This window comes from Lutra lutra, chromosome 1 (genome assembly GCF_902655055.1).
Source record: "Lutra lutra chromosome 1, mLutLut1.2, whole genome shotgun sequence".
Lineage (NCBI taxonomy): Eukaryota > Metazoa > Chordata > Mammalia > Carnivora > Mustelidae > Lutra > Lutra lutra.
Genome location: NC_062278.1, coordinates 207,042,211 through 207,069,455, shown reverse-complemented (window position 1 = coordinate 207,069,455; position 27,245 = coordinate 207,042,211). Strand labels below are relative to the sequence as shown.

The following is a 27,245-nucleotide window of genomic DNA, read 5'->3' as shown; positions in this document are numbered from 1 at the left end:
AGGTGGAACAGGTTGTGGGGTCAGAAGAGGAGGGATGCCCTCAAGTGTGTGTGGAGAGGAGGGTTCTGGGCAGTCCCACAGGGACCCTGGGGAAGGGGAAAGGGACTGTCGATGCAGAATTTGCTTGAATACTTGTTCACACTCCCTCCACAACCCAGGTACATTGGAATCCCTTTTATGGAGCCATCCACTGTCCAAGCCAGAGGGCATGACTGGAAAAACATGTCCCCTGGCACCAGAGCACTCGTCCCCACTCAGAAGACGAATGCCAGGGTTCCAGGCGGGAGGGGCACTTTCTGGTCACCTCATCCTCCCCCTTCTAGTCAAATGGCAGACTGGGCAGAGGCGGGTGGGAGGCTGTGTACAGGGCTCACATCTCTGACAGTCTAAGGTACAAAGGATCTGGGGAGAAGACCCGACAAACCCTACAATACAGGTGCCCAGCCATTCTGGGTGCCTCCTTGCCCAGGCTGGGAGAGGGACGGCAGCAAAGGGGTGGTGTCCAAGCAGAGGGCACAGTGTATGCACAGTCTGAGGGACAGAGCTGAGGTCGGAGCAGTTGGTCATCTGAACATCCATGGGGAGAGAGACCTAACCCTACAGTCCCCACCTGCTCATCAGAACCCCCAGGGCCTCTCTTTCCTCTGGGCAGACCAGCTCCAGGCTTTCCACAGCATTCTTCCCAGCATAGCCCCCACGTGAATAAGGCACCCATCATCAGCCTCGCTGGAACTAAGGGAGTATCTATAACCATAGGGATTCCTGGTGACACCAGTGTACAGAGGAAACAATGACATGGCCAACAAGGGGCTTTCATGATGCACAAATCCCATTCGCCCCTCACATGAGGCTGCTGCCTAGACCCCAGAGCCAGAACACAGAGGGAGTTTTCTGATAGAAACAATAGGGTTATTAAAGACTAAATACTCAAGGGAGGTCAGTATGGTCAGTATAGTCACAATATTGCAGCCAAATTCTAAATTAAATTACATTTTCTGTGGCAAGGTCAGAGTTTCCCTGGGAACACCCATTGTTTTCATGGTAATTTGTTAAACTGGAAAATCCTGGCTGGGAGGCAGAGGCTGGGGAAGGGATTAGGAGGACCTTCTCAGAGTCAGCCTGTCCCCCCCACCCCCCACCCCCTGGCTGGAGTCCTGCTTCCTCCACTTACAGCTGCGTGTCCCTGAGGCAGTCACCTATCCTCTCTGTGCCCCCATGTACTCATCTGAACATGGGTGTGACAGCAGCACCCCACTCAGAGGACTGGGGACAGGGTCACGTGTGATAATTTGTGTCAAGTGCTTAAGATAGTCCCTGGCTCCTAGTAAAGCATTTATTGAAAGAAAAGAAGAAATGAAGACAGACATTGTCGCCAAGTGAAATGGAAGATATGAGTACCTGAGGGTTCTTCTGCCCCGTGCATGGTTAGCACAGGTTCTCTGCCAAATCGCACCAGCCCCTGAGTTACCGGAGAGGATTTGGAGGAAAACAGTCACAGGGGCGCGGCTGAGCTGCTTATAAAGCCAGATGATTCTCCCCTGGGTCTCTGAGCACTTTCCTACCCTCACTCTCTTCCCGGGGGGGTGGGTGAGACAGTCCCGGAAGGAAAAGACTTCCCCTGCAGATGTCAATCATCCCTTCCTGAGCACCCAAGACACAAACAAAGTTGATTTATTTCCCAGAAACAACGCTTTGGACCAGAAAGCCTTGAGCCCAGCTTTGGGCACCAGGGCAGTGTACTGGGGGGGGGGGACCCACTAACCAGGAGCAGGAATCTTGGGGAACCCCCTGCCCCAGCATAGCCTTGCGGGGGATCACCTGCCCTAGCCACATTCTCTCCTCCATTCAATTCTAGTTCTTGCCCTAAAATGCAGATAAATGCATGATCCTCCCCCAATAGTGTCCCACTGGGGGTGTCTGCCCCTGTCCTGCCATGGCACAGTGGGAAAGAGATAAACAAGGAGGAGCTGCCTCCCATCCTCCTAGCAGGTGCCACAAGCCCCCTCCCTCCCAGCACCCCCCACTTTCCCCCAGTCTCAGGAGCCGAGGGTCACTTGCTCCTGCCACGTCCCAACCCCCACGACGGCCACCTACCCGTGACTGCGAGGCAGCCCCAGCCCCTGACCGCTGCCTGCCCGGTGGAATCCGGGTTGTGGAGACTGGTGACACCCACGGCCGCCACACACTGGAGCCTCCTGGCCTGTGCGCTAACGGGCTATATTTGTCAGCTGATAATATGATCTGTAGGACATGTGCTGATAAACTATCTATCTATTCTATGTGACTCAGCCCGGCATGAGACAAAACACATTTCGGAGGGGAGGGCTTGGCATGGGGCAAACGACAAGCTAGCCAATGTGAGCCCAACAACCCGGGATGACTGCACCTCCCTTTTCACGCAGGCTGTCCTGAAGCATGTGGAATAAAACAGACCAGAGAGGGAAAAGGGCCCCGTGTTCTCTGCACTCCAAGCTAAGAACCACAGGAAAAGCAGCATCAGAATGCTGTATGACCCAGCAAATGCAAAGCTGTTTTCAATGTTTGAAGCTACAGCTATCACAGGTCTGGATTTCACCTTGTTTTTCTTTTCTTTTTTTTTTTTTAAGATTTTATGTATTTATTTGAAAGAGGGAGAATGAGAGAGCGCGCTCATGAGAGAGAGAGAGAGAGAGAGCATGGGGGGGAGGGGCAGAGGGAGACTCAGACTCCCCACTGAGCAGGGAGCCTGACACGACTCATGATCCCAGGACCCCAGGATCATGACCAGAGTCAAAGGTAGTTGTTTAACCAACTGAGCCACCCAGGTGCCCTCACCTTGCTTCTTTTAAAGTTCCTAAAACATATGTGAATTTAGGTTCTTTTTAGTGATTTTTACTAATTAGGCAAAGATGCTTTGCTGTAGCCAACATTGTGACAATCTGACAATCACTTAATCAGGAATTGCTCCCACCTCACTGCATCCCACCATCCACATCCTCCACCCAACCCCCACCCCTGCCTGTTCCAAGAGGATCCTTACAACCACCCCCACTTATGGGCAACAGACTCTTCATATGCCTTCATCCTAAACAGAAAAACACCCTTTGTCTGACATAGACATAATAACTCTAACTACAAAATAGTTGGATTTTGAAGGTACTATGTTCTATGTGTTGCCATTTGTAATTATTACCATTTTATTAATGTAATCCTTATCAAAATACCAATAGCATTTTTCACAGAACTAGAACAAACAATCCTAAAATGTATATGGAAACACAAAAGACTGCAGATAGCCAAAGCAATTGTGAAAAAAGGAAAGCATTGCTGGAGGCATCGCACTCCCAGACCTCAAGTCATATTACAAAGCTGTAGTGATCAAAACAGTATGGTACTAGAAAAAAAAAAACAACAACAACAACAGTATGGTACTGGCACAAAACCAGACACGTAGATCAATGGAACAGAACAGAAAACCCAGCAATAAACCCACAATTATATGGTCAATCAATTTTCAACAAAGCAGTAAAGAATATGCAATGGGAAAAAGTCTCCTCAACAAATGGTACTGGGAGAACGGATCAGCTACATATGATCAAAGAATAAATGAGCAAAAGAATGAAACTGGATCTCTTTCTCACACCATACATAAAAATAAACTCAGAATGAATTAAAGACCTAAATGTGAGACCTGAAACCATAAAGATCCTAGAAGAGAACACAGGCAGTAATGTCTCTGACATCAGCCATAGCAATGTTTTTTCTAGATAGGTCTCCTGAGGCTAGGGAAAGAAAAGCAAAAATAAACTATGGGAGCTTCATCAAAATGAAAATCTTCTACACAGCGAAGGAGACGATCAAAGAACTAAAAGGCAACCTATAGAATGGGAGACGATATCTGCAAATGACATATCAGATAAAGGGTTAGTACCCAAAATAAATAAAGAACTGAAACAATTCAACACCCAAAAAAACAATCCAATTAAAAATGGGCAGAAGACAAGAACAGATATTTTTCCCAAGAAGACATCCAGATGGCCAACAGACACATGAAAAGATGTTCAACATCGCTCATCATCAGAGAAATGCAAATCAAAACTACAATGAGATCTCACACCTGTCAGAATGGCTAAAATAAAAAACACAAGAACATCCAGTGTTGGTGAGAATGTGGAGGAAAAGGAACCCTCGTGCACTGTTGGTGGGAATGCAAAGTTGGGTGGCCACTGTGAAAAACAGTATGGAGTTTCCGCAAAAAAATTAAAACTAGAACTACCCTACAATCCCTACAATCCAGTAATTACACTACTGGGTATTTACAAAAAAAAAAAAAAAAGACGAAACCACTAATTCAAAGGGATACATGCACCCCTACGTTCATAGCGGCATTATTTACAATAGCCAAGATATGGAACCAGCCCAAGCATCCATTTTATTCAGCCATTAAAAAAAAAAAAAAAAGAAATCTTGCCATTTGCAATGACATGGAAGGAACAAGAAAGTAAAATGCTAAGCGAAATAAGTCCATCAAATACCATATGATGTCACTCACATGTGGAATTTAAGAAATAAGACAAACAAGCAAAGGAAAAAAGAGAGGAAAAACAAACCAAGAAACAGACTCTTAGCTACAGAGAATAAACTGCTGGTTACCAGGGGGAGGTGGGTTGGAGAGTGGGGGAAATACGGGATGGGGTTTACGGAGCGCACTTGTCGGGATGAATCACTGTGTCGTACACCTGAATCTAATAGAGCACCACAAGTTACCTATACTGGCATTAAATTTTTTTAAATAAGGTTTTTTATTTTTATAGGCAAAAATTTTTTTTGATAAATTATCATTTTAATTGTACACCAAGTTGATGGGAATCAAATAAATCTCTGGGACAGTATTAAGTCCTACCTCTAAAGTGTTGCATGTGCTTTTTATTACTTAGAATTTGAATAGTATTTTTTTCCTACATAATCTAAGTTTCCTATTTAGTAATTGTTTTCATTTGGTCTTTGTTTTGTTTATGGTGCTCTGAACCAAAGAATATAAATTAAAAAGGTAGTTTCAGGTCAGACACGACTTAAACACATTTTCAATTTATGAGAGGGCTAACTATTCAAAAGCTCAATCATATTTAAGTGGAAAAATATTTTCCCCCACCAATACATTCAAATACAATGGGCATCCTGTATGAGGTCAGGGTTAGAGAAGGAGGTCATTGTTCACCCCAGGCTCCCCAGTCTGCAATGACCTCCCAAATAAATTTGAGAAACTTAGCAAATAAAAATACTTTCAGTTACATCTGAATTTCAGATAAACCGCAAGTGATTTTTCAATATAAGTATGTTCCCAATAATGCATGAGTCATACCTAAAAATTATTTGTAGTTTATGTGGAATTTCAATATTCCTGGGAGTCCTGTGTTTTTTCTGGCAACCCCCAGGATCTTAGTAAGTGCAGAATCTTACCCAGGAGGCCAGGGAGGGGCCCAGAGTCTGTCTCCCTAACAAGCTCCAGGTGATACCAAAGCTGCTGGCCCAGGAACCCCAGCACAAGGGGCCTTAAGGACCTGGAATTAGCAGAGTCTGGGGCAGTGGTACCCAGCACTGGCTCCTCATGGGCATGGCCCCAGTGGAGCCCTCTCCCCCTAGGATGTTCTGACTCAATCAGTCTGGGGTGAAGTCCAGTGATCCTAGTTCAGCATACTCCACAGTCTCTTTCGATTCACAGGCGGGGATGTGAATCAGGAAGTATTTTAAAATACACAATGTACTTATGTTAATACAAGGAATTGTTATTATTGTATTAAACTTACTGTGTGCAGATGCTGCATCTCCAGGGGTGCCTGGCTGGCTCCGTCTGCAGAACATGTGACTCTTGATCTCGGTGTTGTAAGCTCAAGCCCCTCCTTGGGTGTAGAGATTATTTACTAAAATTTGAAGAAGAGCGGCGCCTGGGTGGCTCAGCGGGTTAAGGCCTCTGCCTTTGGCTTAGGTCGTGATCCTAGGGTCCTGGGATCGAGCCCCGCATCGGACTCTGTGGTCAGCGGAGAGCCTGCTTACCCCTCTCTCTCTCTGCCTGCCTCTGTGCATATTTGTGATCTCTGTCAAATAAATAAAATCTTTAAAAAAAATAAAATAAATTCTGAAGAAGGAGAAGGAGGAGACGGAGAAGGAGAAGAGGAAGAAGGAGGAGAAGGAGAAGGTGGAAGAGGAGAGAGAGGAAGAGGAAGGAAGGAATGTAGGTAGGTAGGCGTGTGCCCAAGTGTCTCAGTTAAGCCTCTGCCTTTGGCTTGGGTCACGATCCCAGGGTCCTGGGATCGAGTCCTACATTGGGCTCCCTACTCAGCAGGATCTACTTCTCCCCTCCCCGCATTCATGCTCTCTCTGTCTCTCTCAAATAAGTAAATAAAATCTTAGAAAAGAAAAGAAAAGAAAAAAGAAAGAATGAAGTTGTAGTTTCTGCCTTCCCAAGGGGCAGCAGGTAGGACTCTGCCCTGTGGTCTTCGCCCCCCCAGGGCCCCCTTACCTCCCCAGCTCTTGCACAGTCTTTTATCACACTGCTTCCTCAGAACCGGGCGCTTTTTCACTCACGTCCCCTCTGGCGGGCCTTGAAGCCTCTCAACAGCTTTGTCCACAGCTTTGGCCTCTCCGGGGAGGGCCCCCAGGTTTGCCTCCAATCTGAGGGGGCCCCACACACAAACAGGCCCAGACAGCCGCAGGCCCAAGTGCTCGCCTCACAGCCATTCTGAGCCTCAGATGCCTGTGGGAACTCTGAGTCACACGCACCACAAAGCCTTCTTCCAAGTAAATCCCTGGTGTCACACGCCTGTCGTCACTGTGATCTAATGATAGAAGAATGAAAAGCCCAAAATGTTATAGACTGATTCACCCTACTGCCGTGACCATTCCCAAATGCTTCCCGCTGAAGAAGGAGCGCTGGGGGAGGGCCCTGCCTTACCGCTTGGCAGGTGCCGCTGAAAGCCCCCAGCACAGTGGCCCAGGCCAGGGAAGGCTGCCCTGCCCCCATCTTACAGTCACTTACATTAACTACATGGCCAAATGATACTATTTGGGATATACACTGGGTGCTGTCGAAATATATTATGAAAAGTCAATTTTACCCAATTCTCTACTTTGCTACCGTGACTAGCCAGAACCTTTAAACTCACACAGGGGGCTGGTATGGCATTTCCATTGGGCAGCACTCCCCGAGTCACGGAGCCTAGATGTGGGTGACCCCAGTGGGCCATCCTGGCGGCTGCTCCCCTTACCATCAAAATGGGCCACGGAGAGGGCTAAGAACCCAGGATCAGAATGTGGCACTTGCTCTAAGACTTTCATGGAGTTTTTCCCTGGGAGGAGGCCAAACCTCTTCGCAAATACAGTTACTCAACTGCAGGAGGCCCGAACGCCCGTTGGTGCCAGGACGGCTGCTGAGAATAGCGGCATCAGTATCCAGCACGCAGACCACACATCCCTGTGGTCCCCAGGCAGTCTGGCCGTGATGCTCACCGGCGCCCCCTGGAGGACAATGTTGCCGGTGACCTGCCTCTACTGGGAAACCAGGGATGCACTGGTCCTTCCCACTCAGCCAAACTGAAATCATCAAGAATGCCAATCTTAAAATTCCCACTGGAAGCTCTTCGTGTGGGCTGGTGCAATTGGAGATGGAGCTACTGTTGTTGAATTTTCTGCGTTTCTTTTTTTTTTTTTAATTTTGGTACTATCCTTGTAAGATTAAAATGAAATACACACAAAGTCAAAACAAAACAAAAAACCACAAAACACACACACACACCCCATGAATCATTGCTCACACTTTTTGTGTGCCTCTTAAATCCCGGGCACAGTTCTGGGTGCTTTATGACATATCTAACCTTGAAAAATACCAGAAACAAAACAGGAGATAAAAGGTACCACTGTCCCTAACGTCGCGGAAATGACATTCAGCATTTTTTGTTACCTCATCACATACGCTGGCCACCACACCGACAGAGAGGCATTGCTCCATTTGTACACAGAGCAGGCTACGAGGCCCAAGGATTCTCTGTTCTCAGGTGAACCTGGGAACACCAGTGACCTCCCTGAGATACCATGCTGCATCCAGAAGCCTGTTTGTGCTTTTTTTTTAATACATGGTTCTCTTTTTTTCTAAGCCCTTAGGAAACTAGAAAGTGCACATTGCCCTCAGAGCGAGTCACTACTCCCTCGTCCTACTCAATCTCTGTAGAGCCTCCAGATTCCACCTGTCCGGCCCTTGTACCCACTGCTCTAGCCGCTCCCTTCCTGCCCTGTTTCAACAGTTGCTTCCAGCTTCTGTACCAGCTTTATGTCCCTCTGATGCCAGAGAGATCTTCCCAAACACGCAGACCTGCTCAGGTCACTCTCCTGCTGGATTCTTCATAGTGCTACATTAAAGGCAAAATTCTTGGTGTGCTGGGTCTCCAGGACCCGCCCCCCAGGGCCCCCGGCTCCTCCCCCAGAGCCCGCCCCCTGCTGGTCACCAGGTCTCAGGGGCCACCAGCCTGCTCCATCACACTTCTGTGCCCTCCTTCAGCCAGCCCCAGTCCAGCTTTTGTACCTGTTCCCCACTCTGACTCCTCTCCTCTGGGAAAGTGACCCCTTCCTTCTTTTGCTGCTGCGCCGTCATCTACACAGAACCGCTAACACTGATGAAATGCACTTAATTACATGTATATTTCCTCTTGACTGTAAGGGTCTGAGGATAGGAAGCGTAGTTCCTTTAAATCTTGGTGGTCATCCCAAGCCTGTTGCCTGGCACATGGTAAGAGTAACGAATGAATGAATGAGCATTGCTTGACCTGCTTCAGGAGGGAAAGAGATGTATAAAAAGGCAGTGACATTTGTCAAATGCCTAAATGTGCTAAAACTATAGAGTTTATCTAATATTTATGTAATGATAAGATATAAGATATCTTATCTAATATAAGAAGTATGTAATAGAGCATCTTGGGGCACCTGGATGGCCCAGTCTTTCAGCGTCTGCCTTTGGCTAAGGTCATGATCCCAGGGTCCTGGGATCGAGCCCCACATCGGGCTCTATGCTCAGCGGGAAGCCTGCTTCTCCCTCTCCCATTCCCACTCCCCCTGCTTGTATTCCTTCTCTCTGTGTCTCTGTCAAATAAATAAATAAAATCTTTAAACACATACACACACACACACACAACATAAAATTCGCCATTAAAAAAAAAAAGTCTGTTAGTAGAGCATCTCTTGTGGGGCAGGTGTTCATATTCCCATTGTGGGAGGATAATGCAGGATAATGAAGCTGAGGCTTAGTAACATCTTTAAAGCAGGTTAAATGTGCCCAGGGGTATGCATTCACCTTCCTCCTTCCACCCGCCTTCAACATATTTGTTGAGAAACTCCAAGAAGCATGGCCTTGGGTGTTGGCATCAGTCTGGCACAGTGTGACCTGGAACATGGACATAAGGAGCACCCCCCAAAAAAATGTTTCATAAACGAAGTCCACCTCCATGACAAATCTTTGGCAAACAACCCCTGTGCCTGTATAGAGCTCTGGGGAAAAATGTGCTCAGGAAACCCTGAATGGCTTATTTAGAGATGAAATAAGACAGTGGATCTCCGACCTCGTGATTTTCATGAGCGGATAATTTTTTTTAGGTAAAAAGGATTTTTTTTAGTAAAAAAAAAAAAGATGTATTTCAAAGTGGGAAGAGTTGTACGTTACAAAAGTCACCGAGTCTTCAACTAAATAAATAAACAAATGTATGGCCCCCAAAGATGCAGAATTTAGTCTCTAGCTCAATGGCTGCATTTTGACTGTGTTTTACTTGGGCTTTCAAAATAAGTAGCGCCACCCCGGTCAGCAGACAGACTACTTCTTGGCCATTTGGGTTCTTTTCCTTTCTTCTAATAATTCTTCTTCTAATACCCAGAAATTGAGATGGAAAATAAATGGCACCTTTTTTCCCCTGTTATTAAAATCTTGGATTCACTGTAGGCTTGCTCTAGCTGGAGGGATCCTGTTCTGGACTAGCTAGTCTGCTCAGTGTCCCCTGCAGTCTTTCTGATTAATTCCCTTGTGGCCTTTCACAGTCAGATTCACCAGCAGTGTGCCTGTTCACATACTCTCTCCATCCATTCGGGGTGCTATAATAAGGTACTGTACACGGGGTGAGTTATATTCTCATGGTTCTGGAAGCTGGAAGTCCAAGATCAAGTTGCTGGCACGGTCGAGTGGGGGGCCCTCTTCCAGGTGGCAGACTTCTCTCATTGTTGACCTTGCTTCCAGTACCCTTGTGAAATTTACTTGCTGTGTAAGTTGGCTAGTGCTGCATAGCAAATACCACAGATCTAGGGGTTTCAACAACAGACATTTCTTATCTCACAGTTCGGGAGGCTAGAGGTTCAAGATCAAGGTGTCAGCAGGTTTGGTTTCTTCTGCATCCTCTCTTCTTGGCTTACAGGTGGGCATCTTCTCCCTGGGTCATCACATGGTCTTCCCTGTGCGTGCACAAAGCTTAGTCCTCATCTCCTCTCCTTAACAAGGACATCCATCATGTGTCCACCCACATGAGCTCATTTTACCTTAACTACCTTATCGAAGGCCCTATCTCCAACAGTCATTTCTGAGGTTCTAGGGATTAGGACTTATAAATTTCAGGACAACACCAGTTAAGCTCAGAACACTCCTCAGGTCCCATAGTTTATCTCTAGGTCCTTTGGATTGTCTACATGTAGAATCATGTTGTTGGTGAGTAGTGTGTGCGTGCGTGTGTGTGTGTGTGTGTGTGTGTGTGTTCTACAAGAAGAGACAAAGGGGCTAATCAAACAGAATAAGGCAACCGAATGAGATATCTAAAAAAAAAAAACTCACACCCTATGAACAAATGATTCTTGATGAAAAAGGGCATTGTAGGGCAGTGATGTAAGAATGATCTTTCCGATAAAGTGGTGCTGAGTCTTTGGGTAGATTCAATGCAATGGGCACTACAGAGCCATGAAAAGGAGCAAATTTCTACAAACGATATGGATGGCTCCCCCCAGCATAACGTTGAGCAGAGAGAAGCAGATACACACACACACACACACTTGGGATTAGATAAAGTTCCAAACTATGGAGAAACCAGACTATAGCATTAGAAATAAGAAAAGTAGTTAGCTTGGGGGAAGTGATAGGTGGACTTCTGGGGATCTAGCAATATTCTTATTCTTTTCTTTTAAGAGGATTTATTTTTTTTATTTAATAGAAGACACAGCGAGAGAGGGAACACAAGCAGGGGGAGTGGGAGAGGGAGAAGCAGGCTTCCCACGGAGCAGGGAGCCCAATGCGGGGCTTGATCCCAGCACCCTGGGATCATGACCTGAGCCAAAGGCAGACGCTTAACGACTGAGCCACCCAGGCGCCCCAATATTCTTATTCTTGACCTGGGTGGTGGTTATGTGGTACTTCGGAATAATTTTTAAGCTACAACCCTTGTTATTTGTACATTTTTTATGAGTGCATGACATACTCCAATTAAAAAAAAAAGTTCCAAAGTGTTTGCATTCGTTCTACATTGCTGGGTAACAAATTCTCACAGAGGCGAGTGGGTCAACACAATATCCACGGATTATCACGGTGGCATAACTCAGAAGGGCAGCCTGGCTCAGCCCTCTCTAGGGTGGGGCACAGCTTCAAAGTTTCCCCGGGGCCGTCTGCATACAAGAAGGTTCCCTGTAATTGATTTCTGATACCACTTGGGATTTGCATTTCAGCCTTGGACTTCCACTTGCTCTGAATCCATTTCAAAACCATCAAGAGCTGTGAAGAATGCCCGGATGCAATCCCATACAAAATCCACTTAAGAAGCACATTTAAATGAGGTTCTCCAGGTCTTGTGAAAACCAGCTCTCCGCTGGAGCCAGGACTTGGTTCGTGGGCCCTCCGGAAGTGACCGCTCCCTCCCCATCAGCGGAGCTTTGATAAAAGTAAAACGGCATTTGGCATAGGTTTCTGGGCTCGTTTTAAGGCAGGAGGGAGTGGTGTCACAGATCCCTCTCTCCCCCACTGTGCTCAGCCCAGAGTAGCCAGTCAGTAAATATTTGTTGAATACGATTAGAGGAAAAGTTCTGGTGGGAAAGAATTCTAAACCATAGCCACGTCTAAAAGTCTCAATGAGACTTTTCCAGCAAGTGCGTCAAGATTACCTTGTCTTCTCTAGGGTGAGTTCTTCTGAAGTAGATGCCCAGAATCAGGGAGCTTTGGAGCACTTGGGATTTCTTTTTTTCTCCTATATTGTTTGGGGGGAGGGGCATTCTTTGTTGTATTTCCTGGCTCTGGATAGGGGAAGCAAGTTGTTTTCCTGTGGTGCCTCTCAAAGCCCTTGCCTTCATCCTGCACCCCCCACCCCCTTGGAGAAATGGAGGCTAAGACGACATTTCCGTCAGCCAGGGATGGGGCAGCTGGAGTCCTATTAGCACCAGCAGACACAGCATGGGAGGCTGGGGAAACTCAAAATCTGGCACACCAGGTTTCTGGACCTCCTAGTCTGGGGGAGAAGGCATAGGGGGAAGGGTTAGCAAAATTCCGGAAAACAAGCAGTTTGCAATACAGTGTTGATAAGATAAGGTGAACTCCAGCAGCAGGCCCCAGGACGGGGCTCTGGGCTAACCGGAAGCTGGAGAAGGGCGTCCCAGAGCAAATGACAAAAAAGAAGCCACTTCAAGTTCCCCCTAAGCACTTTTTCATGCCAGCTCATAGAGAGAGAAATACAACATCCAATAAATCCCAGGCAACAGTGTAAATCCAAATAAGGACATACTATTTCTACATACAGAATTAGCAAAAATTAAGATTTTTTTGCCAGCCAGCTGGTTAGGAGAGGGATGTGGGGTGGGGGAGAGAAGTGGGGGGGGGGGTGGTATGTAGATACCGGTGCACCCTTCTTGGAAAATGATTCGGACGTGTCCACCCTTCAACCGCGCGATTCCAGTGCTAGGAATTTGCTGGCTGGAGACACTTTCTGCCTCTCAGCAATAAGGCTTTTTGACTTTCTTATCATTGTGTGTCCCCTGGTGTCCCACTTTTCATTTCCTTCAAGAACTTTGCCTTTGCATTCACAGCTTGGCTAACTGACACAGAAGGCTTCACTCACAGCCTGTCTCGGCTTTGGATGTGCCTTCCTTGCTAAGCTTCGTCATTTCTAGCTTTTGATTTAAAGGGAAAGACATGTGACTCTTCCTTTCCCTCAAACACGTAGAGGCTGACGTAGGGTTATTAATTGACTTCATTTCAATATTGTTGAATCTTGCGGAACAGGGAGGCTCGAGGAGAGGGAGAAAGACAGGGGAACCACTGGCCAACACAGGATTGCCCCAGACCTTCAATCTGTTAAAAAAAAAAAAAAAAAAAAAAGGCAGTATCTGGAGAGGGCAATGCAGCAGAGCATGGTAACAGGAGGCATGTTTATACTGTACTTTCTTCGCACTCTGGTTCTTTGCAGTTGCTGGGGCTGGGTGGATAGCCTTCTCCTATGCACTGCCCTCCCCCACATCCAGCTTCCAGAACTTCCAGCTAAGCTCCCGGTTCCCGATGCAAATCAGCACGCTACCTGAAGACTTTAACAAGTCAAAAGGCCACAGTAGGAGCTGAAGCTCAGCAGGAACCCAGCAGCCGGCTGCTGCTAGAGTAAAGTAAATGGGATGCATCCCACCTTTGCTCTGATGGAGCCCTACTCCCCGTAAAAATTATTCTTAATTTAACTCCCCCAAGAAGCCAATGTGGAAGCCATCGAGGGCTTCTCTCAGCACCTGTGGCCAGTGGCCTGCACACAGGGGACACTGATGATGAAATGGCCTGATGGCTGCCCGTTCCTTTCTGTCACGGTGTGACCTCAATGGACAGAGATGGGTGAAAGCAGCACAGAAAAGCCTCACACCCGTGTGCCCAGCAGCATTGGCTAAACACCAGGCTTTTCCTTTAGAAATTAGAATTAAGTGATGCCTCGAACTACTCATGACTTGGGGCAAATTATGTCATCTGGAGCATCCAGACGCTCGGTGGGGACTCCAGCTCACGGACGCGTCTCTCCTGCGGAAGCCTGGGGCAGGGGGGCTCCCTTCGAACCACCAAATAACACTTGTGGGGTAACACAAGACCCAGAATCGGGGGTTAATTCCGGTGTCTTGGGGAGTCAGGCGGAGACTCCACTGGGAATTCGCCCCGCCTGGAATTTACACTCACTCACAGGGGTTCAGGAACCCCCAGGGCCCCCTGACGACCCTGAACTTACCCCCAGAGGGCTTCCTAGTCTTTCTCCTCCCACTGGTGGAGACACACCCAACTCAGCCACCTGAGGACACCCAGGGCCAAGCACTGGGCTCAACACAACTTTTTCGGGAAAAACAAAGATGAAAGGAAATTTCAAATAAAACTTGGCAATAAAATACCAAACTCCTTGAGATGAGACCCATCAGTGGTGTTGAGGATTTCCTGATTAAAGCAGTCACTTTCAGGGCGCCTGGGTGGCTCCGTGGGTAAAGCATCTGCCTTTGGCTTCAGTCATCACCCCAGGGTCCTGCTTGGTGGGGAACCTGCTTCTCCCTCTCCCTCCGCCCCTCCCCCGGCTCCTGCTCACTCGCTCTCTCTCCCTCTCACAAATAAATAAATAAAATCCTTAAAAAAAAAAAAAAAGAAAGAAAAGAAAAGAAAAAAGAAAAAAAGAAAAGCAATCACTTTCCATCACTCCTCCAGTCTGGAATTACCAACTGCACAGAACCATTGATTTGCATTTTTTTTTTCAATTTAAGATTTTATTTAGTGGGAGAGGGAGAAGCAGGCCTCCCACTGAGCAGGGAGCCTGATGAGGGGCTCAATCCCAGGACCTGGGAACACCGGATGCTTAACGACTGAGCCACCTAGGCACCCCTAGCTTTTTTTTTTTTTTTTTTTAAAGAGTAAATCCGATTTTTTTTTTTTTTTAAGGAGGCAACTAATGATAGAGACATTACGGCTAGTTAACCAGTTTAACAAGACCCCGCCTTTTCCATCCCACCTTGTCCCAAGGTTTCACCGCCCTCACCTCAGCCCAGGAGAGGCTCTGCACGGTGATGGGCGTGGGTCTCCGCCTCCGCGCCCACCTGCGGGCCCTCCCCGCCCACCTGCGGGCCCTCCCCGCTGCCCGCCTGGTTGGTGAAGAAGGAGAGGCCCCAGCCGGGCTGGCTCCCCAGCTAAGCTCAAAGCATTCCTTAGGACCAGCTCGGTGATGAGCCCCCAGTCTCCCAGACATCCCGGCTCCCGCTCCTCCTAAGACCTTTTGGGGAAAGCATATCTCTCATCGGGGAACCTCTTCTTTCTAAATTCCCATTTTCACTTCAGGAAATTAATGTTTTTCTTTGGGTGTTCTAGCAACGACCATGAATGAAAACCAAGCTGACCTTCTTTTCCCCCTAACTTGTTAGGAGCTATGGACGTCGGAAAGATGGAGCGCTTCTCCTGCAGGTATGAACCCATCTTGAACGTGAGCTTCTGATGGCTAGAGCTTGCCACCTGCAGAAATAATGTTCTACCCCCTCTCTGTCGTTTGGCTTCATCTTGCCCAAACTTAAAAAGGGCTGCCAACAGGGATGCTGTTTTCTCCCGAAAGAACCGGAACTTCACCCTTAAGAGTTCCATCCAGCTTTCCCGTTGGCTTTTAACATTTTCAGTCGTGTTAATGCACTGCCTGGGAGATGATTAGCGTTTTCCTCTCTTGGGTAAGAAAAGGTGGATATCAACAACCATATTAAAAATCTGCTTCTGCGGGGCGCCTGGGTGGCTCAGTGGGTTAAGCCGCTGCCTTCGGCTCAGGTCATGATCTCAGGGTCCTGGGATCGAGTCCCGCATTGGGCTCTCTGCTCAGCGGGGAGCCTGCTTCCCTTCCTCTCTTTCTGCCTGCCTCTCTGCCTACTTGTGATCTCTCTCTGTCAAATAAATAAATAAAATCTTTAAAAAAAAATCTGCTTCTGAGACGTCTGAAGGCATAGATTCAGTATTTGCAAAACCGTGAAGAGTCATGGGAGAATTTGTTTTGACCTGAAAATCTTTTATTTTTTTTGACCTGAAAGTCTTTTAAACGACTGGTTTATTTAAAATAGTTTGTAAAACGTGATTCATTGATTACAGAGACAGTCATGTGGTCATTTCAAAATTCTTACATGAAATCCAAGTGCAGGAGAATACGTGTTCTGAAATCGAAGCTAAAAGATTTACGCCGACTTAAAATTATGGCTCTAGGAGGACAGAGCCTACGAATCATGAAACATTGAAAAAAAATAGCTTTTAGGTGATTTTTAGTCTCATCATTGCTCTTAATGTTGTTACATGAGTTAGCCATTTGAAAAGAAAGGAAGGAGAAAGAAAAGTAGGGCTCTACAATTTCTCTCTAATGGTCTGTGGTCTTGTCCTCGTGCTGGGAAGACCCAGGTGTTAATTCTGTTAAGGCAAAGGGTTTTATTTGCCTTGTTTGTCTAACGGGTGTCTGATTTCATCTTCCCAGTGTGATTCTGATCATGGCCATTTCCAAAGCGTTTGAACTGGAATTAGTTGCTGGTGAGAGACTTTTTGTTATTTTGATCAGCAGCAATTTTCCCCGGGCCTGAAATCCTGAACCCACCCATTAATTTTTGTCTTTAAGGGTTGGGCCACCGTGAACTTGCAAGGAGAGAGCCGCCCTTAAGAGATGCCAGCGTTCGGTCCCGGGAGGAGCCTGCGGTTCGACACCGGTCTTCCCAGTTTGTGCCGACCTTAGGCATCCAGGATAGTAAGACCCAACTCCCTTAGGTCTACCTCGTGCTATGACCATCCTGGTCCTTCCTGTTTCCTCTCTCTCTGATGCTCTTCCTCCTGGTTGGCAAACTGATTCGGGAGCTGGGCAGAGGGGTGGCCTGGGGCTTGGCCCTGGAGCCTAGACCGGCAGAGTGTATTTGACCTCCCTGGGAGGCACGCAGTTTCCCTCCTGGTTCCCGGGGCTCTGGGAACCACCCCTGGCCTGAGCATGAAATAGCTTTCTCTGCTCAGAGGCTCCACTAAAAAGCAAGAGTGCTGTTCTGTGCAGTTCACAAAACTTAAGACCCCTCCGATCACTGGGGAGCCCAAGCCCTTCGCCCTTTATTAACCTTTGCTCCCAGGGGCTTAGCTTTTCAGTCCCCCACTGCCCCTCAGCCACCTCTTCTTACATTTCAGGTAAGGAGTTAAACAGAACTTGCTGTCTGAATGGGGGCACCTGCATGCTGGGGTCCTTCTGTGCCTGCCCACCGTCCTTCTATGGCCGCAACTGTGAGCATGATTCCCGGAAAGAGTAAGCCACTGGAGGGGTGGGCGGGGGGGATGTTAAAGCCTCTGCCTTCAGCTCAGGTCATGATCCTGGGGTCCTGGGATTGAGCCCCATATCGGGCTCTCTGCTCAGCAGGGAGCCTGCTTCCCCTTCTCTCTCTCTGCCTGCCTCTCTGTCTACTTGTAATGTCTGTCTGTCAAGTAAATAAATAAAATCTTTTTTTGCATCTCCTGCTCTGTTCCTTCCCAGGAACTGTGAGTCGGTGCCCCATGACACCTGGCTGCCCAAGAGATGCTCCATGTGTAAATGCTGGCGTGGCCGGCTTCACTGCTTCCGGCAGACATTCCTACCGGGTTGTGGTAAGCCCTAGTCCCCTCTTCTGTCCTTTCAAGTTAGTTGCCTGGGCCCCTTGGTGAAGGGGCTCTGTCCTCTTACCCACAGCTTGCTAGGTCCTGGCCCCTGAAGGGCTGCTTGTAAAAGCATCACAGAGCTCCAGATTGGGGCGGGGGGGGGGGGGGACACGGGTCACGGTGGTGTCCCTCCGATTTACTGCCTCAGAAGTGTCATCTTCCAGGTGGAGAGTTATGTCAAGGCTATTTGACACGTTACAGTGTGGGAACTTCTAAGGAAAACAAACAAGAAAAAGGCTGGCCTCTTAAACACCAAGAGGTGCTCTTGGGCTCTCCTTTCCTTTGGGCAGGGTGACCCAGATAAACTCCCTGTGGACAACTCCCAAATCCTGCCCTTAAATTCCACCAGAGTCTCGACCGCCCCCTCTCGTTCCTCAGGAGCTTCCTCACGGATCCTCAAGGGATCTTGACCTTGTCACCTTGTGGATTCTTATTGATTTGAGGAAAACAGTAGCAAGAAGGGCAAGGATCCACCCCACCCTGAGCCAGATTTCTAGGTCCTCCCCAAGTGCAGAGGCCTCTCGGAGTTCTGACCCTGTGGATGTTAGCCACTGCCCAGGATCGAGTCCAGATACTAAATGAAAGCAGATGATTCTCTTGAGTGCAAGATGGGAGCCCTGACCCACAAAGGGACTGTGGCTTTTCCACTCGCCTCCTGGCTGTCAGGCCCAGGATTGGCGTTTGGTAAGTATGAGTGAGATGACTGCAGGGACGGAGGCCATATTTTCTTCCTGGAACTTGGGGCCCAAAAATGTGCTGTGTCCTTCTCGTTGACACCTGAGCAAGTCCTGTGGCTCCCCTGTCATCAAAGGTGTCACCAGCTGGGGTAAGTTTCCAGGTGTGAGAGCACATGTCCAGCGGAAATCCAAGGGAACAGTAGGCCCATGGCGACTTCTGCTGAAAGAGAGTTTTTTCAGGGGAGTCTGAATTTCGAGTGATCAGTACTCTTGATCCTGTAAGCATAGTCTTATTCATCAAATATTGAATCCCAGCTGATTTTTGGCTGGTCTGCTGGAGGGGTTTCCTTTACTGACCAAGTGTGCCTCCCTTTCAGATGGCCATGTGATGGAGGAGCACGTCCTGGTCTCCAGGACTCCAGAATTAACACTGTCTTTGGGCACCACTTTCTCACTGGCTGGCATCTGCCTCACTTTACAAAGTTACTGTTAATGGACACTTGCATATGCAGTATTTTGTCATGCGAGTTTCATAACCTGTAAAGGCTGTCACTCCCGTGTCCCCAGAGATGATCATTGGTTTGTTGCCTTGAAATAGTGAATAGATTTTCATCATGGTCCCTAATATTTTCTTCAAGTACCAACTACTTTCCTCTGCCCTGCTGTCTCCAAAAAATTTCTCTTAAAAAAAAAGTCAGCCATAGGGGCGCCTGGGTAGCTCAGTCAGTTAAGCATCTGCCTTTGGCTCAGGTCATGATCCCCGAGGCCTGGGATCGAGCCCCATGTCAGGCTCCCTGCACAGTGGGGAGTCTGCTTCTCCCTCCATCTCCCTCTCCCCACCCCTTGTGCTCTCTCTTGCTCTCTCTCTCTCTCAAATAAATAAAATCTTAAAAAAAAAAAAAAAAAGCCATGGGGCGCCTGGGTGGCTCAGTGGGTTAAAGCCTCCGCCTTAGGCTCGGGTCATGATCTCAGAGTCCTGGGATCGAGCCCCACATCGGGCTCTCTGCTCAGCAGGGAGCCTGCTTCCTCCTCTCTCTCTGCCTGCCTCTCTGCCTACTTGTAATCTCTGTCTGTCAAATAAATAAATAAAATCTTTTAAAAAAAAGCCATATCTACACTGTGAGCAAGGTCTACATTCCTTGATACACCTAACTCTACCAAGGGTTTCTTAGTATTTTCCTTAAACAATTGGATTCTATCTTCAGATTATTAAAGGCTACTCCTAATGCGGAACTAAGGCTAAATATTTTACTAGAGTTGGCAAAATCAATTAAGACCTCGTCCGTAAAAGGAAAGGGACCATCTGTAAAGAGAGCAGACAAAAGGGCAGATACTGGAGGTGAGGAACTGGATGCAGAGTATTAGGTGTGTGTGTGTGTGTGTGTGTGTGTGTGTGTGTACACACCAGGGAGACTGGTAGAAAAGAGGAAGCAAATGGGAGGGAGATTGAGAAAAATAAAATGAATTATTTGGTTAATGATGAGATGGACCCAAGAAGTAAGTTAAAAACCCAAGTTGAAAGGCAATTTTCTTTTTTTTTTATTTAAATTCAATTAATTAACATATAATGTATTATTTGTGTTAGGAATACAGGTCTATGATTCATCAGTCTTCTACAATATCCAGTGCTCATTACAACACATGCCCTCCCCAATGGCCATCATCACCCAGTTACCCCAACCCTCCAATCCCTTCCCCTCTAGCAACCCTCAGTTTATTTCCTATGATTAAGAGTCTTATGGTTCCTCTCCCTCTCTAGTTTCATCTTGTTTCATTTTTTCCTCTCTTCAGACCATATGATGATTGTCTTTCTCTGATTGATTTATTTCACTTAGCATAATATCTTCTAGTTCCAGCCACATTGTTGCAAATGGCAAGGTTTCATTTTTGATGGCTGCATAATATTCCATTATATGTATGTGTGTATGTATGTACACACACACACACACTCCACATCTTTATCTATTCATCTGTTGATGTACATCTGGGATCTTTCCATAGTTTGGCTATTGTGGACATTATTGCTATAAATAATGGGGTGCATGTGGTCCTTCAGATCACTACATTTGTATCTTTGGGGTAAATACCCAATAGTACAATTGTTGGGTCATAGGGTAGCTCCATTTTTGACTTTTTGAGGAAACTATACTGTTTTCCAGAGTGGCTGCACTCGTTTGCATTTCCATCAATAGTGTAGGAGGGGGGCACCTGGATGGCTCAGTGGGTTAAGCCTCTGCCTTTGGCTGAGGTCATGGTCTCAGGGTCCTGGGATCCAGTCCCACATCAGGCTCTCTGATCCATGGGGAGCCTGCTTCCCCCCTCTCTCTGCCAACCTCTCCCCCTACTTGTGATCTCTCTCTGTCAGATAGATAAATAAAATCTTTTTTTTTTAATAGTGTAGGAGGGTTCCCAAGAAGCAAGTTTCTATCCTCTAGAAGACAAGAACACCCCCTTTTTTCTCAATGCATTGTAAAAGGAATGAAGTCTTCCTTGGAAAAAAAAAAATCTATCTAAATTTCTCCAACAAGAGAGCTTAATAAATTATGTTTTCTCCGTATGTTTCAAGTATTTTAACTTGCAAAAGAGAAAATGTTCACTATATATTTCATTGTAAATGAGGTGATAAAACTATGTATTTTAATGCTACCTTGCATACGTGAATATGCCCAGTAAAAATGGGAAATCTTGTGACCAAAGTGTGAACTGTGGTTATTTCTGGGCTGTGTTGTGACAAGCAGGCTATGGTGGTGGGTTTTCCCCTCTGTACTCTGTGTTTCTCACGGTGAGGGTGGGTTGCATCTGTTTTCATGGGGAAAGCCACGACTACATCAGGCTTGAAACTGAAGTAACCAGAAGAGCCAAGGGCTCAGACCTAGTATTGTTTCTGGCTTTGGTGTGTGTCTGTGCTGTGAATGATATTTGCTTCCATCATTTAGGCCCACTTGGTCCCCAGTTCCTGTTTCTCCAAATTAATGCCCTGCAGATGCAAAGTTCCAAAGGTGCACCCTAGGAGCTCAGAGAGTGTGGAAGGCTGGTCTAGCCACTTACTTGCCCCAGGGCAGTGGGGGGGGGACCCAGTTTCCCAGGCTACAAACTTGGGTGAATCCCTACACCACAGTGTTGTTAGACTAACATAAACTAAAATAGATCACTAGTACAAAAATTCTCCACGAATGTCACAATTCTCCTCTTTCTACCTGTTTACCAGATTGGTCTTTACCCAGAAACGGAAATGAATAAAAGGAAAAAGCAACTTCAGAATATTGAAAAAGGCTTCTCATTTGCAGGCAAATAACCTGTAACCACATTGCAGGTGAGGTGGGGACAGTGTTTTCCAAACTTGGGCATTCACATGCCACCTCAATTTGGCCACATCTTAATTTAATTTTATTTTTTAAATTTATTTATTTATTTATTTGACAGATAGAGATCACAAGTAGGCAGAGAGGCAGGCAGAGAGGAGAAAGCAGGCTCCCTGCTGAGCAGAGAGCCCGATGCAGGGCTCGATCTCCGAACCCTGAGATCATGACCTGAGCCGAAGGCAGAGGCTTAACCCACTGAGCCACCCAGGTGCCCCTTAATTTTATTTTATATCAACTCTTTAAGGTGGTAAAACACACATAAAAGTTAGCGTGCCATCATTTTTAACTACAAAGTTCTGTGGCTTTCACAACATCCATATGGCTGGGCAACCATCCCCACCATCCCTCTCCAGAGCTTTATCATCTTCCCAAATTGAAAGTTTACCCATTAAAGAGTAACTCCCTATTCCCCTCCCCAGCCCCAGCCTCTGGGGCTTGGATCTACTTTTTGTGTAGATGAATTTGACTTGACTTGTCAAATTTGAATTTGACTTGACAAGTCAAATTTGACTTGAATTTGACTCTTCCAGATACCTCCTGTAAGTAGAGCCATACAACAGACAGCCTTTTGGGTCTGCCATATTTGGCTTAGCATGTCTTCCAGGCTCATCCATATTAGGGCATGGGTCAGAACTTCATTCCATTTTAAGGTGGAACAATATTCCATGGTAATACGTTGTCCATTCATACATCTATGGACATCTGGGTTGTTTTCCCCCTTTAAGCGACTGTGAATAATGTGTTGTGAACAATGGTGTCCAGTCCCTGCTTTCAGTTCTTTGGTGCGTCTCCTCACAGGTAGAATTGCAGGAGCATTGGGCAATCCTCTCCTTTGATTCTGTGAAGACCCACCAACCTGGTTTTCACAGCAGCTTCACCATTCTGCATTCCCACCCATGGTGCACAATGCTTTGTTTCTCCACCTCCTCACCAACCCTTGTTGCAGCCTGGGTTTCATTTTGTTTTGCTTTTTTAAGAATAGCCATTTTTCGTGGGGTGTGTGAAGTAGCGTCTCACTGTGAGTTTGATTTTCATTAACCTACTGATGAGCGATGTTGAGCATCTTTTCATGTTCTGGTCGGCAATCAACTCATTTTCTAAAATGCTTTTTTACCTGTCCAAAACAAATTGTGAAGTCCTGGGTAATTGACACAAGACCTGAAATTTAAAAGCTATTAATAATGAATAGTGATGGGGCGCCTGGGTGGCTCAGTGGGTTGGAGCCTCTGCCTTTGGCTTAGGTCATGATTCCAGGGTCCTGGGATTGAGTCCCTCGTCGGGCTCTCTGCTCAGCAGGGAGCCTGCTTCCCTTCCTCTCTCTCTGCCTGCCTCTCTGCCTACTTGTGATCTCTGTCTGTCAAATAAATAAATAAAATCTTAAAAAAAATGAATAGTGATAATGGTCACCTGGGTGCCATCTAAAAATCACAAACCACATGTACATTTTGGGAAATGGTGCTCTAGGGGATGCCAGAGATGTAGATCCTACCTTCAAAAGGCTTATGGGCTCCTCAAAGCAAAGTGCCCATGTGATGAGGACCATTCCAGCCAATGTACCCAGCAACGGGGAATAAATGTCAGGGTCCTGAAGAGGGGATCCAGGTGTCCATCGCAGTCAGCCCCACTTCCTGCTGTGGATTCCACTTCCTCCAGGATTCTCATCAGTCCTGGGGGAAACTTTAAGAAAAGGAGTAATGGAACAGACTGCTGTCTCCAACACTGCAAATGACCTTAAGGCATAGCTGATAACACAGTCTTCTTCCTCCTCTGCCCATTCTAATATCCCCTCACCCTGAGCTTAGCACCAATGCTGCTTTACAGGGCTCATACCTGGTGGAGCGACAAGACCCTTGAGATCCATGCCCCTGACCACCATGACCTTCTCAGCTGCATCTGCAGTATCTGCCCATTGACCATCAACTTGGGCAGGGACAACCAAGATATCCCTCAGGGAATCGCCTGGGCTTTGGACCCTCCACAGCAGCCAATTGTTAGAGAGGAAGCATCTTCTTGTTCTAGATGGTTCCCTTTGAGGGCAAGTCCCAGCAAGATGCAGCTATGAGCCAACATTCCTTTCTGATTTATCCCCTAGGAAGCTCTGCCTCCCAGGTGGGTCCCTGCTCTCCACTGCCTTCTCGCATGCGTGCACTTGTGTGCTCACACGCACACACTGCATGGGTCCAGCTGCTTCAGTAACAGTAAATAATTGGTTCTAACCTACTTACAATTCCTGTGGTCCATAATTCCTTATCCTTCTGCCTTACATTATTTTCGGGAACCGTGCAGGTATCATTTCACCTCAGAACTTAGCTGACAATGTTCAGCAAATCATCATGCAACAATTGATGGTTAATTGCTTCCTTCTTTTCACAGCTTAGACATTGATTGGGGACCAAGAACTAGTCCCAGTTATTAGCCAACATTCTCCTCCAGGGATCCCTAACAAGTTGGATCCCTCTAACAAGTTCCTTAAACAACCAAAAACAAGAAAAAATGGGAAGGGAAATCTGACTACCCACACTTTTTCTGCAAGAAGACCTCCCATCCTGAGGGTCCCCCACAGCAAGGGTGCCAGTCCTCATCCCCTTTCTCGCTGGGAGGTAAAAGGAGCAGCAGGAAAAGAGCCACTCCGGGCCAGCAGGGGCTCTCCAGGTGCCTTCAGGCAGGAAGAACACAGGTACAGGAGACCTCACTGTGTGGGCTTGGAGCTACTTTTTTTTTTTAAAGCTTCATTTGAAAAAATTTCCAAAACTAACAAAGTCATCTGGTGCTACATTGCCTGTGCCACCATCGGAAGAGTATTTGGCTGCACTAATTTCTTAAACTAGACGCATATTCCTTTGATTAAAAAGGGGAGAGAGGCACCTGGGTGGTACAGTTGGTTAAGTGTCAGACTCTTGGTTTCAGCTCAGGTTGTGATGTCAGTGTCATGAGATTGAGCCCCTTGTTGGGCTCTGAGCTCAATGCAGAATCTGCTTAAGTTTCTCCTGCCCTCTCCCTTTGCCCCCACCCAAACACACGCTCTCTCTCTTCTCTCTTTCTCTCTCAAATAAATAAGTGAATCTTTTTTTTTAATAAAGGCATGAAAGCCTAACCCTTAAAGAAGGTTAAATAAGCCAACAGAAGAGAAAGGGAAGACCCTGGGGAGAGCACCAATAGACCCATGTCAGAGCAGGGCAGGTCAAGGACAAGGTGAGGCATACCACCAACTCTTTGCTGAGGAAAGGGCCAAGGGCAGCCCTGATGAGTATCCAAGGACCAGTTGGAAGAAAAGGAACAACCCCTGAGAAGACTTAAAGGTGGAGGAAGCTTCCAGAAGGACACCAGGCATACTAAGCATGACAGAGAAGTCAGGAGGGAACTGCTATGAACCCTGACTTAATCAGTAGAGGCAGCCCAGGACACACAATAGCAAAGCATCCCGGATCCCACTGACCACCCCAGGACTGACAACTTCACGGACCGGTCAAGGTGCATGGTAAGGGCAAATTCCACATTCTAAAAGCTGGCATAGATTTTGATAGGCCTTAAGAAGTGGTCCTGAACTTTAAAAATGTAACAACCCCTCCCCCAACCTTGGCAGAAGGGCTGGCTCTGTATAATTCAAGCATCTTACCTCTGGGAGGTGAAATATGATCTGGGGTTCCTCCACCCCTCCCCCATTTCCCTATCTCTCCCACCCCCACCCCACCATGGGGTCCATGGGATGGACTACTCTATGAGCTGAACCCTCACCCCAACAGGCCTCTCTCAGAGATCCCATAACATTCTACTATGCTGATTTGTTTTCATGTCTGACCCATCACTGGTCCACAAGCCTCCTCAGCACCTGTGTGCCAATGGCTGGGGACCCAGAGCTGCACCCTAGAACTCTACATGGAGGAAGAAAAGACAGAAGAAAGGGAGGGAGGAAGAAGGGGGGAGGAAGGAAAGCAGGGAGCCCTTCCTTATCTTTTCCTTTCTCATTAACAGCTACACTTTGTAAGACAATTAGCACTTCTTAAGACCATCTCCTACATCCCCTCTTGGAGGGAAGATGATAAAGAAAAGAACAGGGGCAGAATGACATTTGGCCAAAGGCATCCTCAGTATGACCTGGCACTTTGTCAGAGGAGAGAACCCTTTCCAATTCTGGCTGCCTCCGGGAGTCTGTGAACTTCCTTGCAGACTTGGCCAGCTTTGCCTGCTAGGTCAACCCCTATCTGAAGACAGAAGGGGAAAAAAAAGGAAAGAGAGAGAGAAATGAGAGCAGAAGAGGGAGCTTACATTCTTCTCTTAAATGATATAGCCCTTCTAAGTGACACAGTTATTTCTTGCACTGAGTGTATGATGTAAATTCTCTGTACAAATTATCCCCTGTTGCATGCAGGGAGACCTCCATAGCAGAGACCAACACTAGCAATTGAAAGTGAGAAATTACCTAATCCCAAATCATTCACGTTTCTTTTTTAATTGGAAAAAAAAAAAAAAAGGCAAGGACTACGGACTACAAAAATCAACATGTAATCAACACCAACCAGAAAACCTGACAATCATAATTGTAGAATTTTGTCTTCAAAAAACTCAGACCGACTTTCTGGATTTACCAGCCAAGCCCAGCAAAACAAAACCAATGCTATGAAAAGAAAACCCAAATCTCCTTTGGTATTGCAGAAAGAAAGATGTTGATTTCTCTGTAGTAGTTGGAGGTATCTGAGTAAAAGCTGTTTCCCCCTCCAAAGGGTGTCCAGGGACCACAAGTTGTACAAATTCATCAGTTAGAAATGGAAACAGCCTCACAGGACACAAGACAGCCTGAGTTAGGTCCTTTGCCTGAGACCCTTTCCTTCTCTTCCCACTCACCATTGCTGACAGCTAACAGTACCTAGCACCAGACCAGAAGCCAACTCCATCTGCTCAGGCACAGCCTCCCTAAGATCCCCTAATGCCCCAAGTCTAAGGCACCTCCATCTCTGGGCTGGGGAAGGAGGAGGGAAGGCCACAAAGGGGAATAATGACCAATAGCTTTGCAACTCCATGAGCTCCTAAAAGCCCCACATAGGAAGCGCTGGGTGATAGCAACGGGGTGATACCTTCCTGTCTGACCCCTGTCTTTCCCTCCAGCCTGGGAGATATGGAAGCTCATCCTCTTCTGGGCCAAAGTCACTCAAAGCATCTCTTAGGAGCCAGTTCTGAATTCAGCTGTGCATTATATGGCATCTGGGGAGGGGAGTTACAGCTGTCTCCTGCTCGAGGTGTCCAGAGCCCTCAACCACACCTAGCGGGCAGATTTGGACCCATGTGACCCTCCTCCCACAGATGGCCACGTTCCCAGTCCCCAGCCTCCTTCCTTGAAACTGCCTGGTGAGCAGAGTTGATTGATGTTCTTTGAACTGGATGTGCTTTTCCCCTGACTTCTGCCAATCACTGGGGTGGGTACTCTTCTTACTAGTTGTCCTAACCACCCACTTAGAAATGGCCATAAATAGGTCAGTATATACACACGTGCATAGACACACATATGCTCATTCATACGTGGTCTTGGAGATCCCGTATCAGCTCGCG

The 27,245-nt window shown here is 47.0% G+C and overlaps 2 protein-coding genes across 5 annotated transcripts in view; one reads left to right on the top strand and one right to left on the bottom strand.

Annotated features, from left to right (window-relative positions):
* Positions 1-6,708, bottom strand: part of LRRC2 (leucine rich repeat containing 2) — a 42,320-nt gene extending 35,612 nt beyond the window's left edge. The window contains exon 1 of one of the 3 annotated variants that reach the window (XM_047695717.1): positions 6,500-6,708. The gene's annotated coding sequence lies outside the window, so the exon portion shown is untranslated. Of the gene's footprint in view, positions 1-2,094; positions 2,250-5,786; positions 5,821-6,499 lie in introns of those variants that run through there. The other 2 variants (XM_047695723.1, XM_047695708.1) reach the window with 2 other exon arrangements.
* Positions 6,709-11,887: 5,179 nt separating this feature from the next.
* TDGF1 (teratocarcinoma-derived growth factor 1) lies at positions 11,888-18,992 on the top strand. Of its 2 annotated transcripts, XM_047695732.1 has the most exons (7): positions 11,888-12,162; positions 15,400-15,439; positions 16,476-16,528; positions 16,614-16,739; positions 17,162-17,276; positions 17,502-17,611; positions 18,717-18,992. In XM_047695732.1, the coding sequence occupies exons 2-7, from the start codon at positions 15,405-15,407 to the stop codon at positions 18,830-18,832; spliced, it is 555 nt and encodes a 184-aa protein (XP_047551688.1). In that variant the 5' UTR covers positions 11,888-12,162; positions 15,400-15,404; the 3' UTR covers positions 18,833-18,992. The 2 variants fall into 2 exon arrangements, with proteins under 2 accessions (XP_047551688.1, XP_047551694.1); XM_047695738.1 differs by lacking the exon at positions 11,888-12,162 and having other exon boundaries at positions 15,302-15,439.
* Positions 18,993-27,245: the final 8,253 nt, after the last annotated feature.

What these genes read in the sequence shown, in the direction of transcription:
- TDGF1 (XM_047695732.1), top strand. Translation starts at nt 15,405, where the DNA reads ATGGACGTCGGAAAGATGGAGCGCTTCTCCTGCAG. An exon ending in TGAACTGGAATTAGTTGCTG is followed by an intron (nt 16,529 to 16,613) that starts GTGAGAGACTTT and finishes TTTGTCTTTAAG; the next exon opens with GGTTGGGCCACCGTGAACTT. An exon ending in GAGCATGATTCCCGGAAAGA is followed by an intron (nt 17,277 to 17,501) that starts GTAAGCCACTGG and finishes GTTCCTTCCCAG; the next exon opens with GAACTGTGAGTCGGTGCCCC.